Raw genomic sequence first — 16,585 nt, forward strand, 5'->3', positions numbered from 1 at the left:
AAGGGCCGCAATGGGTTCTTAAACTGGACCGGAGGGCCGGAACAAAAGCATGGATGGAGTGTTTGTGTGAACTAATATAAATTCAAAGTAAACATCATTACATAAAAGGGTACAGTCTTTTTTTTTTTAGTTTTATTCATTTCAAACGGGCTGGATCCGGCCCGCGGGCCGTAGTTTGCCCACAGCTGGTCTAGGGGGCTGAGTGGGAACCGTCAGGTGAAGCCTCTGTTTCTGATGTATAGACCTGGGAGGAGGGTGGTAGCTCTCCTGAGGGTAGGCAATGGGACAGAAGCAAGCACTCAAGCTCCAGATAATATTCTCCATCCGCTTGGCAGGCTGCCGGAGCCCGGGTGGAGATGGAGGGCCCTGAGGAGGATGGCCGGAGGTGGGAGGAGGTCCAAGAGAGAGGGGGTGTTGTTGGAGGTGGAAGAAGCGAGTTTCCAGAAGCAGGCCAGGTGTTGCTGCTGAGAGGTCAGGGCCAGAGGAACGGGGAGGAATGGGTCTGGAAGAGAGTTTTGGTGGTTTGAGGGACTGACGCCGATTGGATTTCACAAGGCAAGACTGGATTTCACAAGGCAAGACGGGCGGTAAGGACACAGAGACGGAAAGCTCAGGTGTCGATGTTTAGTCGGGGGGAAGGGGAGACCCCTGTAGCTGGTGGGACATGGGCTGAGGACGGGGCCTGTCTTTTCTAATGGGAAGTCTTAAGCATATTTAAACGCTGCTGGAGGGGAAAGGGGAATGGAAGGCTCGGGAGGGGCGGGGCAGAGCCGGGCAGGAAGGGGAGGAAAGGAGAGAATGCAGTTTGTTGGTGGATGTGGCAGCAAGAGGTGGATGGAGCTGCTTTGGAGAAGTTGGTTTTCTCTGCGGAGTAGGAGAGCGGGTCAGATGCTGAGGGAGGGGGTCGTGGGAGCCGGAGGTTTGAGGGCCATGGAGGAGGTTGAAACTACCCTGTGTCACGTGGCAGAGTGAGGTGGACAGCAAACAGGCTGTCAGGCAGCGTGGAGGGCCCAGGCGAGGCCATGGGGATGGGATCAGAGGATGCCACCCTGACTGGCCAGTTGGCTCTCCCGCCCCAGTGCCGCCGTAGAGAAGGTGGAGAGTTGGGTTTATTCAGAGCTCTGGGGCAGGAAGGGGGAGAGGAGGTTGGGGTGTTGGTAAGATGGAGGACTTCAGTGTTCAGGCTGAGTGCTAAGGCCCGTAAGGATGGGGCCGATGGGCAGAGGTCTCCAGGAGGTACAGAGCAGGCACAGTGCTGGGGGCCTTGAGCAGCTGAGCTGGGAGAGAGGTGAGGCCTGCGAGGGATCTTTGGAGCCACGGTTTGGGAGGTAGGGCTGTTCCCGGTCACGGCATTATCCAGGGCACGAGCACGGCAGTGCTGGCGAGGAGCAAGCCTTGGAGTGCGGAGGCTGTGAAGTCACGTGGGCAGGGGTGGTGGCAGCACCTGAGATGCAAGAAGCCCATGGGGTGGCAGCAGTCCTGAGTGGGAATAGGGCCTGGAATGTCACTGGAGGCAAGGAAGGCATCGACCTGCCTCCTGACCCCCAAGGAGCCCATTGAGAGAGCACCTTTCTCAGGAACTTTTTCTCTAAACTACCCGGGGCCATTGGCCTCCTTTGCATCTGGCCTCCAGTCTTTGTCACCTGTGGCTCCGGCATAGACCCCTGTCCAGGCAGGCACACGCCAGGGGCATCCTTGTTCCAGAAGGGCCATTGCAGCCTCTTGTCCTCAGAAGAGAAGAGCTGTGTGCAGTTGCGTGCTCGGGGTGGGGTTGGCATGGCCCCATGCTTGTGTGTGCCTGATGCTGTGTGTGTTTTGGGCGAGACACCATATGTGTGAGGCACTGTGTGAGAGACACCATATGTATGTGTGGGAGATACCGTTTGTGTGTGTGTGTGTGTGAGAGAGAGAGAGAGAGACAGCTGGCGTGCACATGCCTATGGTCCAGGGGTAGCCAGGCTGTCTGGCAGCAGTGGCTGTAGTCTGCCTGGGGGGCCCTCGGATAGCCATTGCCCCTCAGGGAATGACCTTCCTGGGTGAGTTCCCCTCCTCTGTGACTTGTCACCATGCCTGTGACCCCCCTCCATCTGCCTGCTTCCCCGCATTTGTCTTCCCCAGCCCCCTCCGCCCCTCCCCAGAAGGTGACGTGTGTGAGCACGGGCTCCACCACGGTCCGGGTAAGTTGGGTCCCACCACCGGCCGACAGCCGCAACGGTGTTATCACCCAGTACTCGGTGGCCTACGAGGCGGTGGACGGCGAGGACCGCCGGCGGCAGGTGGTGAACGGCATCAGCCGCGAACACTCCAGCTGGGACCTGGTGGGCCTGGAGAAGTGGACGGAGTACCGGGTGTGGGTGCGGGCGCACACGGACGTGGGCCCCGGCCCCGAGAGCAGCCCGGTGCTGGTGCGCACCAACGAGGACGGTAGGCAGCGGCACCGGGGGCGGGCGGGAGGGAGGCCTGCAGCCGGGGCCTTTGTCTCTCCCGGGCCCAGGACTCCTCTTCCTGGCGTAGGCATAATGGCCAAAACCGGGGAGATGCAGCTTATGGGAGAGCCTGTGCCGGGATAGCCTGTGCCCAAATCCCAGCCCTCGGGGCTATTTCCAGGGCAGCCAGAGCCTTAAAAGGCTAAGATGAAAGAAGTAGCTCCCCTCCTCTAAGATTTGAGAGATGAGGACCAGGAAGGTTGGTGCCAGAGACACTCAAACCACAAGGGAGACTCCACCTGGCCTGGACATAGGCATGCTATGGGGCCCAGGAGGAGATACAACAGGCTGTGCTGGCTTTGGGGTCATCAAAGACCTCTCCCCAAGTGAGGTAGCCCTAAGCCAGAGGGGTCACAGGGGCCTGGGTTCTCCCCACTGCCTGGCAGAGGGAGCCCTCCGTATTCCTCTCCAGGGACAGGCTGTCTAAGGAAGTTAAATCAGGGCCTCTCCTGGGGCAGTGAGGTGCAAGGGCAAGGCCCTGGAGTATGCTGTGCCCACCCGAGCCAGGACCCATACCTCCAGGACTGACTTCCTTGTCTCCCTGATCCCCAGTGCCCAGTGGGCCACCACGGAAGGTGGAGGTGGAGCCGCTGAACTCCACCGCCGTGCACGTCTCCTGGAAGCTGCCGGTCCCCAGCAAGCAGCACGGCCAGATCCGAGGCTACCAGGTCACCTATGTGCGGCTGGAGAATGGCGAGCCCCGAGGCCCGCCCATCATCCAGGACGTCATGCTGGCTGAGGCCCAGGTACGCCCCTGGGAGATGGTGGGGTGGGAGGGGGGGCGAGACCAACACGCCGGCTTCCTCTCTGGAGCCCAGGTTTGCTCCCTCCCCTGCCTGCTCCTAGAGGGACGGTGGCACTGAGACCAGGAGGTTAGGGCCAGGTTCCAGAAATAGGCCCTGCCGGCCCCCTCCGCCCTGTGCCAGTCCTGGCCTGGCCGTCACCTCTGTGGCTCAGCCCCCAGCACCAGCACTAAATAGCTCTGTCTCCACAGACCCAGGCCCCCGCTGTCACCGCCACCTGGGCTCCCGCCCCTCCAAGTCCTCCTGTGAGCCTTTGCTGTCACGTTAGGCAAGGCTTTCGAGATATACCTGCCTCCTGGACAGTGCTGAGCTGGCCAGCTACTGCTCCCACAGGGCCGGGAAGGCCCGCCTGGGCAGTCTTCTCCCCCAGCTTGGCCCTTGGCCATTGCCGCGTTCTGTGAACGGCCAAGCTGGGATGTTACTCTGTGCCAGGCCCCCAGGAGGATGGCTCAGTCCCTTATACTTACTCTCAAGAGCTGGGCCTGCCAGCAAGCCTTACATCTCCCTCTGTATTCTGTCCTGGGGGGTGACGATTCTGCCCCTGAGCTTGGGGTGAGGTCCCTGGGGTATCCTCAGCACTGGGTTGCTGTTCAGATGAAGAACCTGGGGTCCTGGGAGGGGGTGTGATGGTCCAGAATTCCCAGTAAGCAGGTGGCTGAGCTTGGATAAGAAGCCAGGTCTCTGGAGTCCTGGGGAAAAGGGCTGTGATTGCTATTGCAAGCTCCCTCCCAACATATTCTGCTGAAAAGACCTAACATCTGGCGTGGTGTGCTCTCAGCGTCTCCGCATCTAGAATCCGGGCCTTCAGGGAGCCAGCCCTCAGGAAAGGAGCCCTGATTCCCTCCAGAACCATGCACCCTCCCCTTCCAGCTTCCCACCCTACCTGGGCTGGGGTCGGAGGTGCAGGCACTTGCCCTGCTCTGTGCTTTACTGGCGGTCTCACCCACATAGACAGGGGCCTTCATGCCTCCCGCTGGGCTCAGCCCTCTGAACGAGATTCCTTTTCCCTGGGAGATACCCTCTTCCTCCCCTCAGCCTGTTGGGTGCTGAGAGAACAAGGGGGTGGGGGAGGCAGGCATGTATACCCGCCGCATTCCTGGGGCAGGTTGAGGGCTCCTCCTGGAGCCTCAGTGGACACACCCACCCAGAAACATCCCGGGAATGGGCTCTCTCCAGCCCCTCCCGCCCTAGGGGCCAGCACACAGCTGCAGCCAGTGGGGCTCTGGAGAAGCCTCTTCGGGTGCCCCCTTCTGGTCCGAGGTGGTTTAAAGGGAGCTGGGCTGTAGGAGGAGGGACATTGCCCTCTTGGCCTCCATCATCCTGTGACCTGGGTGGGGGTGGGGGGTTAAGCATGAGCTCAGGCTCCAGGGAAGCCCCCATGGGACTGGGTCATTCTGCTCTGAGCCAGGAGGAGAGCAGATGGGCCTGGTCCCCAGTCTGGCCACAGGGCCCAGCTGTCCCCTGAGTGGTCTGTCAAGGGCACCGCAGCCTGTCCTTCACCCAGCAGCACCATCTGCTAGGCTCAGGGCCCCCCTCCATTCTGAAAGAACCGTGGGGCATGTGCTCCCGAGAGTGTGTAGCCAGACCAGCCTGCTTCTGTGTACGTCTCAGGTTTGTCTCTGTTTCTCGTGGTCTCTGACTGCACCTCCCCGTGTCCTTCTGTCCCTTTCTCGTGGTCTCTTTCTCCTTTGTTTCCATTTCTCCCTCTCAGCTGTGCTTCTGTCTGTTTCATTCTCTTCTCTCTCCTTTCCTCTGATCCCTTCCTGTTCTCCTTCCTCGTTATTTTGCTCCACTTGCTTTGTATTTCCCTTCCTCTCTCTCACTCTGCCTCCAACACAGGAGAGGGGCCCTGTGAGAACCTCCCTGCCCAGGCCTGCCTTGCACAGTGCATGCCTCCCATCAGGCAGGGAGCCTAGAGCAGAGGTGGGCCCAGCCATGGCTGGTAGGGGTCTGCCAGGGGCCTCCCCCCATATCCCGTCCCACTCTCCTTGCAAGGCCTTTCCAGCAGCGCTTCCCAGGACAGAAGGAACTGGGCACAGTGTGCAGAGGCCAGACCAGCACTGTGAGGATGGCTGGCCTGGAAGACCCGTGGTACCTCCCTCTTGGAGATGTCACAGACCGTTTCCCTGCGCTGTGCTGTGCTGTGCTATGCACCTGCCAATCCCCAGCACTCCAGTGCCATAGGATTGCAGGATGGAGACTTACTTCCTCCACCTGTCCAGCCTAACACCTACTGCATCATGAACTAAAGAAGAATGCACCAAGAAATAGCAACACTGCAGCCCTGATGCATGCCTCCCGACCTTGATGAGATCTTCGGCATCCCAGGGAGGAACAGGGGTCTCAGTGCCTCCCCCGTGCCAGTGGGGCAGGGCCCGGGCTCTGAGTTTGGCATTCACACCTCTGTCACCTTGCTGTCCGGCCTGCCCCGGGCTCCACCCTCAGCCATGGTGCAGCTCTCAGTTCCCCAGGACAGTCCTCCTGCCTAGGATGACTGTATAATCTGTTGTCCCAACCGGGATACTTTTGAAGGTAAAAGGATACTTTTGCGAGTTAGTAATAATACCATGGCGACAAGTGTAGGCCAAGCCTGTCCCAGGCAAACCAGGTTGTGCAGCCACCCTCTCTGCTCATCCCATGATGTCTTCCCTCCCCGCTGCCTGAGCTGTCCTGCCCACCCCCATGTCGGGCAGCCTGGCCCTCAGAGAACCTTCAGTAGCCTAGAGCACTCCCTTCCTCAGCCCTGACACACACAGTTGGGCTCATGAGGCAGGGGCTGGGATCTTCAGGTAGAGAGTTGTTTTGGGGTGCTGCCCTCATGGGCACGTCTGAGGCCCACGTCCTCCATCTGCCCTCCCTGGGCCAGACTCTCTCCAGGCCAGAGTCTTTCACATCCTATCTCCCTTTCTCTCCCTCTCCCGCGGTCAGTGGCAGCCAGAGGAGTCCGAGGACTATGTAAGTAACAGGTGTGCGAATGTGGGCGAAACCTGGGTCAGGCTGGGCTCTTGGGTCACTCCCTCTCTTCCGCCTTTCCTCCCAGCCTGAGCCGCCAAGATCCACAGGGCACCAGCCACATCTGGAGAAAATAGGCATCTAGACAGGAGCCCCGAGCTGAGCCGCCATTGGCCTTGCCTCTAATCCTTTCTTCTCGCCTGTTGAGCAGCAATTTCTGGCCAATGTTTGTGATTGACCAGGGCCTGGCCACTGCTCTGGCCAGACGGGGATGGAGTTAAATCCAATCCTGATTGTTAGGCCTTATTGATCCCTGGAATGAAAAGTCACCTGCTCTGGGCCCAGGCTGGGAGGGGAATCCGGGGAGCCAGGTTCCATCATCGGTGCATTCTGGAGTCCCAGCCCTGGGAGACCCTCCAGCTGGGGCAGGAGGAGGCCTGCAAGGGTTTGGTGGTGGCTGCAGTGACCCATCCGAGGCTCAGAGCTGGAGGGACACCAGGGCTGGTGGTGACAGCTCTGTTCCCAGTGCACGTTGGTCCCTCCCTTCTTCCCTCTGTGTGGCGTGGCTTGGTCTCCCATGGTTTCTCAACATGTCCGAAAACGATGCCTTGGCTGGACAAGGGCCTATGGGCAGGGCCTGCCGAGGCAGGGAGGACAATGCCTTGGCTGACTCCTCAGGCATCATTGGACTGATGGGTTAGTGCATTCCCCAGTGTGGGGGTTCCCTGTCCTTGTCTCTCCTCCCTGTCTCAGGAGGCATTGCAGAGCATAAGGTGTTTGTGGAGCCAGTGCCTCGATGGGGGTCAGATTGGGGTCCTGACTTGATCCTGCAGGGTGGTACTTTGGCCCATTCCTCTACCTTGCTCTGTGGGTGTGCATGGGTGTGTGTGCCAGGAGCCACGCAAGGTGCTGTGTGCGTGCGAGGCCCTGTGTGTCATGTGTGCACAGACCTCACGAGGTGTTATTCACGGAACAATGGAGTGAAAGAACAGTGTGGCCCTTTGTTCTTGTCTGAAAGGAAGAACAAGCTGTCTGCCCCAGGCGTGCGGATCCTGGGACGGGCGGGGTCCTCCTGGGCACACGTCCCACCTGCCTGGTCCCGCCTCTAGCAGAGGCCAGCTTTGCACAGCACCCTCCCAGGACCTCCGGCCCTCTGAGCCTGGGGACTCCCCACCGGCTGAGAACCTGAGGTGGCTGGCCTGGTCTGGCCTCTCCTTGCTCTCCCGTGATGGGCATGGGCTCCTCCTCCTCCCTTAGGAAACCACCATCAGCGGCCTGACCCCCGAGACCACCTACTCCATTACTGTCGCTGCCTACACCACCAAAGGAGACGGTGCCCGAAGCAAGCCCAAAATTGTCATGACGACGGGGGCAGGTGAGTAAGGGGTCCTGGACAGCTGAGGGAGGGGCTGCGAGGAGGGCAGTGCCAGAGCCCAGTGCGTGGTTGTTCAGTCCCAGGCCGGCCCACCATGATGGTCAGCACCACAGCCATGAACACTGCCCTGCTCCAGTGGAACCCACCCAAGGAGCTGCCTGGCGAGCTGCTGGGCTACCGGCTGCAGTACTACCGGGCTGACGAGACAAGGCCCAACACCATAGATTTTGGCAAGGATGACCAGCACTTTACGGTCACTGGCCTGCACAAGGGGGCCACCTACATCTTTCGGCTTGCCGCCAAGAACCGGGCCGGCCTAGGTGAGGAGTTCAAGAAGGAGATCATGACCCCCGAGGACGTGCCCAGCGGCTTCCCACAAAACCTGCACGTGATAGGGCTGACTACCTCCACCACGGAACTGGCCTGGGACCCCCCAGTGCTGGCGGAACAGAACGGGCACATCACCAGCTACACCGTGGTTTACCACGACATCAACAGCCAGCAGGAGCTGCAGAACACCACGGCCGACATGCACCTGACTCTGTCCGGCCTCAAGCCAGACACCACTTACGACATCAAGGTCCGCGCATATACCAGCAAAGGCGCCGGCCCACTCAGCCCCAGCATCCAGTCCCGGACCATGCCCGTGGAGCAAGGTGTGTGCTGCGGGCACGTAGCTGCTCCTGGGGACCTCTGCTGCTTTTGACCCACTGACTTCTGGCCACTGATCTGCCGGCCTCTGCTCTGTGACCCTCCAGTCTCTCATGGCCATGACCACTAACCTCTAGCAGATGGGCACTGAATTCTCCGTGTGTGACCTCTGACCTCTGCTGTCTTGACCTACTGACCTCTGCTGTGTAACTCTCCAGTCTCTTGTGACCTTGACCCACTGATCTCTCTTGACTGTATCACCGTTCTTGGGTATGCGACACTAATCTCTTGGGGCCACAACCCACTGACCTCTTAATGGACGTGCTGCACTGTCTCTGGTGTTTGGCTGTATGCTTCTCATGACCAAAGCCCACTGACCTGTGGCCACTCTGACCTGGTGCCTGTGAGCGCCAGCTTTGACCCAAGCACTCTTGGAGATCCTGGCCATGGGTGCTGTGGCATCTGCCAGCTGGGTGCTCACTGTGTGGAATTGCTGGGCCTGGGGGCTGAGCTGTGTGATTTGAAGCCAGCTGGGAGTGGGATACCTGGTTTTCTGCAACTCTTCCTAACCCCTGCACCTCAATGAGTGTCTCTTCCTGGCTGGGAACCTTTCAGGCCCATTCACTCCACCCCAGTGACCACAGCGGCACTGACTCCCTGCTTATATGTTCCACAGTGTTTGCCAAGAACTTCCATGTGGCGGCCGCAATGAAGACGTCTGTGCTGCTCAGCTGGGAGGTTCCTGACTCCTACAAGTCGGCTGTCCCCTTCAAGGTGGGTGAGGGCCACAGCCAGTCCAGCCTGCATGCGGGACGGCACGGCCACAATTCCAGTCCCGTTGTGGGCACGTGTATGTGTGCGTGGCGCAGGACCCTGGTTAGGTGTCTGCGCGCGAGCTCCATCCTGCAGGCCTGTGACGGGGCGCCCTCCGCTCCCCTTTCCCCGCAGATTCTGTACAACGGGCAGAGTGTGGAGGTGGATGGGCACTCGATGCGGAAGCTGATCGCAAACCTGGAGCCAAACACAGAGTACTCGTTCGTGCTGATGAACCGGGGCAGCAGCGCCGGGGGCCTGCAGCACCTGGTGTCCATCCGCACAGCCCCTGACCTCCTGCCGCACAAGCCGGAGCCCGCCTCTGCCTACATGGAGGACGGCCGCTTCACCCTCTCCATGCCCCACGTGCAGGACCCCTCGCTCATCAGGTGTGCAGACGAGGCCTTGGGCAGGAGGACAGGGCTGGTGACGTGGGCATGGACAATGACAGACCTGTTTCCTGCTCTGCCCGCCCAGGTGGTTCTACATCGTGGTGGTGCCCATTGACCGTGTGGGTGGGAGCATGCTGACGGCAAGGTGGAGCACACCTGAGGAGCTGGAGCTGGACGAGGTGCGGGCTGGGGCAGGGCAGGGCTCCGACAGCCCCGTGGCAGTGGTTCGCTGTGGCCCCAGGGGCTCCCCTAAATTGGAATCACTCTCTGGTTGCTCTTGTTGGCAGCCAGGCCCCTCCGGGGAAGAGGGACTCTGAGATGGCTCCCAGGAGTTCAGAGAACTGGCTTGTGGAGGATTCCCTGGAGGAGTTTGCCAAGGATCCCTGCAGTGGGAGAAGGCAGAAACATCTCTGTGGCTCTAGAGAACCTTGAGTTCTGTAGGCTCTAGAGCAGTGGTTCTCAACCTTCTGGCCCTTTAAATACAGTTCCTCATGTTGTGACCCAACCATAAAATTATTTCCGTTGCTACTTCATAACTGTAATCTTGCTACTGTTAGGAATCGTAATGTAAATATCTGATACGCAGGATGGTCTTAGGCGACCCCTGTGAAAGGGTCCTTCGACCGCCAAAGGGGTCACAACCCACAGGTTGAGAACCGCTGCTCTAGAGGGTCTCCAGGGTCTAGAGTGGAGCCCCCGGGGCCTTTGGGAGCCTCGTCTTGTCCTAGCAGCGTGGAACCGGCAGAGGCAGGTTACCCAGAGGGAAGGAGCGGCACTGCTATTACTGGGTTGGCGGGAAGGAGTAGCATTGCCGGATCCGGTGTCTAGCATTTTTCTGCGAGGAAAGCAGGCTCAGGCCCCTTACACAGACGGTGAGCCCTGGTCTCGGCTCAGGGACACGTGCTCCGGGGCCGGTGTGACTGTGCTCTGCTCTGTCAGCTCCTGGAGGCCATCGAACAGGGCGGCGGGGAGCGGCGGCGGCGGCGGCAGACAGAGCGGCTAAAGCCTTACGTGGCTGCTCAGGTGGACGTGCTCCCTGAGACCTTCACCCTGGGGGACAAGAAGAGCTACCAAGGCTTCTACAACCGGCCCCTGTCCCCGGACCTGAGCTACCAGTGCTTTGTGCTCGCCTCCCTGAAGGAGCCCGTGGACCAGGTCTGCCTGAGCCACCTGGGCCCCCAGCACCCCGAGACCCCAGGCCTGACCCCAGACCAGGCCAGGCTCAAAACACCCTGAGATCCCAGGCGTGAGGCAGCCCCAGAAACCCCAGACCTACATAAGATCGTAAGACACCAGCCTCTAGGATCCAGAAAGCCAGGCCTAATCTATCCTAGGCACCCGGTCAGCTGACCAGGCTCTCAGGCCCGGGAGACCAGGCCCAGCCCAGAGCCCTCTCTCGAGGTTTGGGGGGCAGCGGGTGGGAGACCTCACACCGAGCTCACCGCCTGTGCTGTTCCCCCACTGGGCCACAGAAGCGCTATGCCGCCAGCCCCTACTCCGATGAGATTGTGGTCCAGGTGGCGCCAGCCCAGCAGCAGGAGGAGCCTGAGATGCTGTGGGTGACGGGCCCCGTCCTGGCGGTCATCCTCATCATCCTCATTGTCATCGCCATCCTCCTGTTCAAGAGGTGAGTATTGTGCTCAGGACTCCAGGGCGGCCAGCTGTCCCCAGACTCCCAGGCCCTCCCCAGGCGTGGTGCATTCGGGCACAGGGCAGCCACACCCGCCCGGGGCTCGGTGGGAAGCCAGAAAGAGCAGAAGCAGCGTGTGTGCACATGTGTCTTTTACCTAGGTTGATAAGAAGCCACGGCTTCACAGAGGCCTGGTTCACGTGCATCCGTGGGCGTGTTTGTCCATTAATCTCTGTCCGGTGGGCGTGAGCATGTCTGTCTCAGATACTGCCCTCTCCTGGTCTCCTACCGTCAGCAGTTCCTCTGCCGCCATTCCCAGATGCCTCCCCAGCCTGGCTCTCCCACGTAGGCTTAGGGAGGTCCAGGCCCGGGTGGAGGCCCCCATGCCCACGGATGTTTACTTGGCAGACATTGAGTGCTTGCTGCCATTGCAGCACTCACAGCTGTCCTAACTCAGTGCATCTTGAACTTTCCTCGAAACCCTCTTCCCATCGCCCTAATTACCAACCAAACCTGGGCGTCACCCTCACCCTTCCTCTCCCTCTCCCTCCACTGCCTCCTCTGAGCCCTGTCCTGAATACCTATGGATCTACTCCCCCTGTCCCGCTGGGCTCCCCACGGATCAGGCACGTGCGGGCAGCTGGGACCTAGCACACAGCACATCTTAGTTGTCTCCCCACTTAGTTGTAGCCACCTGCTCTTGGGGTCCCCCTTTCTATCCTTTAATCTTGCAGCCTGAACGGTATTACCAAAGATTAAAATTTGTCGCCTCAGTTTAAATCTTTTTAGTGATTCCCAAGATAAACCCTCACCTCAGTAACCTGACAGTCAAATGCCTGGCTAGCCTGGCCCCTGCCACCACTCCCGGACATTGTCACACAACTGATGCAGCCCCCCCGCCAGCTCAGACTGCCCCCCTCCACTCTGCAGCTGCCCCATCCCTGCCCACCTACCAGCTGCCATCTCATCCCCTAAGGCTCCCCCGGGCCCCACCTCTTCCCCACACTGTCCCTCATCTGCCCCAGCGATAAGGCAGGTGCTGGGCCTGCAAGACACGTCAGTGAGCGCGTGTTGGTCTCTGTGTCTGAACACATCTCCATGTATGAGTTCCTGTGTTCTGTGCCCCATCTCTGCCCAGACCCCTGGCCCCTGACCTGCACCCATTGCCTCTTCCCCGAAGATTTAGCGCCTTCCTCCCAGGGTGAATAGGACGGACTGGAGGGCATGGAGACCTCTGGGCGGGGACCTGAGGAGCGTCCCCACACCCACTCATCCTCCTTCCCACTCCGTCTGGGTCCTGGTGTCTGTCAGGAGAGGCAGCCCCCTCCCCTCTCTGTGGGTGCCATAGGTAGGTCCCACAGTGTCCCCCATGTCCTGAGAGGGCCTGAGTTCTTGGTGGAAGTAGTGACCGTTCCTTTCTTCTGTCCTTGCCTGTCTTTCGGGACCTAGTAAACAAGAAAGGTAGGAGTCATTCCTTCTGTCTTCACACGCCTCCCCTTTCACTGATGATCCCTGTGCATATTTTGGGCCCAGCAGGGAGGGGCGGTGCTTTGACCAGGAGCATCCTGGCCTGTGGCTGTCCTGTCAGCGCAGCAGGCTCTGGGGCAGGCTCTGGCACTCTCTCCACTTGCACCCTGTACAAGGAACGCCCTTTCTCCAGGGCCCGGCCACAGCACAGACTCGATGCTTCCCTGTGTGCACGGACTGGCTCCCTGTTCTGAGTTATCTAAGCGCTGCAGGAGACAGTCTTGTGTGTATGCAAAGAGCACTGCTTGCAAGGCACTGGGGAAGTGTGTACCGCTACACACTCATGCAAACTCACAGAAGTTCTTCCCTCTAGACATGCCCTCACCTCCTGAGCAGAAGCAGACCCTGGTTGCTTGTCAGCAGCTAGACCCTGTAGTCTGTCTCTGACCCTGTCCTTGTAAGCAGGAACTGAGGCCATCAAGGGAGGACTCTGCCGGCTAGGGTGATGCGTGCCCTGTCCTGCCCCTGCTGCTCTGAGCATTTACCCTGATACCGAGAATCAGACAGCTGGGGCCCAGCGCTCTGTGATGTGTGTGTATCTTACGTGTCGTTTGCATGTTTACTCCTGGTGGCTCCTGCTGTCTCAGCTGTGGCGGCCTTAGGGACAGCAGCTACTGCCCAACGGTGACCTGCCCTCTATCGGAAGGAGCCACCAGCCTCCGCAACCCCTTCTCCCTCGCTGCACCTCCCTCCACTCCCCACACCTGCTGTCTCCCCACCCCTACCCTGTGTTCTCCATGTCGAAGCTGCTCTGCCCCTGGCTCCCCTGCACTCAGAGACTCCAGGAGCGGGCGGGCGGGGGACAGAGCCATGAACTCGGGGGCTCCGTGGCAGCCAGCCACACCATCCATCTCCATCCTCTGCCTGGACCTCGGGTTCTCACCAGCTGTCCTTCTGCCTCTTCAGGAAAAGGACCCACTCCCCATCGTCCAAGGACGAGCAGTCAATTGGGCTGAAGGACTCTTTGCTGGCCCACTCCTCCGACCCCGTGGAGATGCGCAGGCTCAACTACCAGACCCCAGGTAGGCAGTTCCTCCGGCCGGCCTGCCCAGCCCGGGCCTGCGGGTCCCCGGGGTCTCCACTGAGGGACCCTGGCCATGTGCCCCATTTCCTGTTCCTCCTTTTTGCCCTTCTCCCTGTACCGTCCACTTTGTTGCAGTGACTGAGGAGCCCCTATCACCAGAGCTTGACGGGAGGCCCAGCTGTTTAGGCCCTGCCTTGTCTTTGGTCTGTCTGAATATGGGCTAGGGACCCTCACAGAGCCCACATCCCAGGCGCGGGGTGGCCAGCGCCTGCACTCTAGCCCCTCCACATGAAAGAGGGGTGTGTTGGTAGAAAACGCCCCATCAGACACTTGTGGGATGGGGTGCCCACATGGGATTCTTCCTGGAGCTGGCCCCAGCTCTCCCGTGAGAGCACGGGCCCTGCACAGGGCGTGGTGTCTGCCCTTCCTTTCCCAGCCACACTCACGTGGCTCCCTTGTTCCTCCACCTGTCTTTCCCTTCCCAGGCCTCAGCAGACACCTCTCCCCTGGGTGGCACCTCCCGGACTGCCCAGCCCCCACACAGGCCTGCGGGGGGTGGGGTGGGGGGGTGTCTCTCTTGGGCCCCAGAACCTCTCTGCGTCTTCCAGCATGACACCTCTCACGCTGGGCTGGAATCGCCGCAGTGTCAGTCTGAGCTCTGTGGAGCCAGGAGCTGTGTCTGTTCACCCGCCGCCCCTGGTCTTGTGGGCGCGGTGGGTGCTTGTTGAATGCCTGTGAAACAAACGCACAGGCAGCTGAAGGGAGGCATGAACTAACACATCCACACAGGGTCTGTGTATATACGAGCTAATTATTACTGCATATTAAATTACCCCAAAACTTAATGGCTTAAAACAACAATAATTATGTATTGTCTGTCACAGTCTTTGTGAGTCAGAGATTCAGACGGCAGCGCAGCGGGAACAGCTTGTCTCTATTGTAGAGTGTCTGGGCCCTCAGCTGGACGACTTGAAGTCTGGGAGCTAGAATCCTTTAAAGCAGGGGTCAGCAAACTGGCCCACGGCCAGAGTCAGCCCACCACTTGTTTTTGCCAATAAAGCTTTATTGGAACACAGCCATGCCCATTTACTTAGGCATTGTAATAACAACTGTCACACTACAACAGCACAGTTAAGTAGATGTGGTAGATACCTTTTGCCCACAGAGCCAAAAATATTTACTCCCTGGTCTTTTATAGCAAAGTTTGCTGATCGCTGAATTCTGAAGACTAGTTTATTCCCGTGTCTGGCGGTTGATGCTAGAATCAGCTCTGAGCCCACCTGGGGCTGCCAGCTGTGACAACCACCTGAAGCCTCTTCATGTGGCGTGGGCTCCCTTACACCATGGTGACTGAGTTCCGGGGCACATGTCCTGAGAGAGGGAGACCCAGGCAGACCGAGCAGGCTGTTGCAACCTCGGTATCTGAGGCATCACAGCTCCAGGGTGCTGGGGCTGTGGAGGGCAGAGAGCCTCCGGAGAGGGGATGCCAAGCCATGTGGTCATTACGCGAGCGAACGGGGTGGGAGGGAGCTCTCATTGGCGGACACGGCACACGCAGGAGCAGCTCAGAGGCGTTGAGTGTTCTGCCGCATTGGAACTGGGGTTATGGAGAACCCAGAGACGAACTGGAGGCTTACATGGAGGTCCCCTCAGAGGAGCCTGAGCAGCAGGCTCCGAAGTTTGCAATTCATCTTCAGGTGCCAGGGAGGCATTAAAGGTTTCGGCAGAGGATGGGCACTAGAAATAGCTCTCTGGCTGCCGTCGGGGAGACAGGCTGAAGGGGGAGACGTCGGGAGGGAGGCTGTTTAGAAGGCCGCCGGGTGAGTGACAGGAGCTGGAACCTGGGCTTGGAAGGGGGAGGGAAGCGCACTCAGAGAAGCGCGAAGAAAGGAGACCGGCAGCTGGGCTTGGGCTTGATTGCACATGGGAGGGGGGGGGGAGCATGCAGTGATGGCTCCTGGTTGCTGGCTAGCAGTGGGATGTGGGTTCCAGGCAGCAGCCGAGTCTGGGTCTGGACCTTCGCACGAGCATCCAGGCTGAAACCATGGGTGCAGGAGATGCCAAGGAGCATTAAGTGGTCAAAGCCTGAGGGTAGGTGGGCGCTCCCAGGAGAAGGTGAGGGGGACGGGGGCGGGGGGGTGGCGGAAAGAGCAGCCAGGGAAGGAGGTGATGAAACGCTGAGGAAGGATGAGTGAAGAGTAGCCAAGGAGGTTAAGATGTTGCAACTAGAGATAGAGAACAGGAGGGCAGCATCCCCGAAAGGGGGTGGGGAGGGCTTGGTGATTTAGTGGCCGGAGACCCAGAGGAGGGGCCATCGGCAGCTTGGCCGTTGGCATCTTGGAGAGAGCATGGTGACCGAATCCTGAGGGCAGAAACGTTCCAGTGATTTCCATCAGTGAGCGGGGAAAGAGCAAGTGGAGAAACCTCTTCCAGAGGCTGAGTGTGAAGGACGGGAAGGGCAGGAGCACCGCCAGGGAGGAGAGAGAGGTGTGGGATCCAAAAAGGATTTCCTTTCCAGTTTGGCCTTGTTTATGGACAGTGGTCATTTGAGTGAGCATTTGTGACGCAGGGTCCAAGCCCTGGGTGAGGGGTATGACTTAGCCTGGGGAAGGCGTGCGGGGGTGCCTTTGAGCTCCAGGCCAGGAGGGTGGGAGGCGGGTGAGGGTGTGTAGGGAACGTGCTGCTGGAGTTCTCTGCCTAAGGCCTGTTTCCTCCAGGCTGAGAGGCAGTGGTTAGAGCAGGGTCATGAGAAGCCGTGGCCTGGTGTGTGCGTCCTGGGAGGATTGCAGAGCAGCCGGAGGCCCCTGGGGACAACAGCTCCTGAATTCCTGTGGCTGCAGGGGCCCAGGGAAATGGCAGGGATCTGAGAGGAAAGGAGGGACGAAGAAGAGGCTGGCAGTGGTGGTAAAGGCCAAGTGCAGGAGGCTGTTGC

At 59.7% G+C, this 16,585-nt stretch overlaps 1 protein-coding gene across 1 annotated transcript in view; it reads left to right on the forward strand.

Annotated features, from left to right (window-relative positions):
• The window catches only part of PTPRF (protein tyrosine phosphatase receptor type F), a gene marked incomplete at its 5' end in the record, with an annotated part of 55,912 nt that overhangs the window by 34,138 nt on the left and 5,189 nt on the right, over positions 1 to 16,585 (forward strand). Inside the window, 11 exons of the mRNA XM_081086075.1 lie at positions 2,119 to 2,424; positions 3,039 to 3,232; positions 7,499 to 7,616; positions 7,700 to 8,272; positions 8,944 to 9,041; positions 9,216 to 9,469; positions 9,558 to 9,651; positions 10,412 to 10,627; positions 10,945 to 11,099; positions 13,536 to 13,651; positions 14,139 to 14,208. Of these exons, the coding sequence (XP_080942201.1) occupies positions 2,119 to 2,424; positions 3,039 to 3,232; positions 7,499 to 7,616; positions 7,700 to 8,272; positions 8,944 to 9,041; positions 9,216 to 9,469; positions 9,558 to 9,651; positions 10,412 to 10,627; positions 10,945 to 11,099; positions 13,536 to 13,651; positions 14,139 to 14,208 (2,194 nt within the window). The remainder of the gene's footprint in view (positions 1 to 2,118; positions 2,425 to 3,038; positions 3,233 to 7,498; positions 7,617 to 7,699; positions 8,273 to 8,943; positions 9,042 to 9,215; positions 9,470 to 9,557; positions 9,652 to 10,411; positions 10,628 to 10,944; positions 11,100 to 13,535; positions 13,652 to 14,138; positions 14,209 to 16,585) is intronic.

The sequence above is a fragment of the Myotis nattereri genome, assembly GCF_964212035.1.
Source record: "Myotis nattereri genome assembly, chromosome: 3".
In the NCBI taxonomy this organism is placed as follows: Eukaryota; Metazoa; Chordata; class Mammalia; order Chiroptera; family Vespertilionidae; genus Myotis; species Myotis nattereri.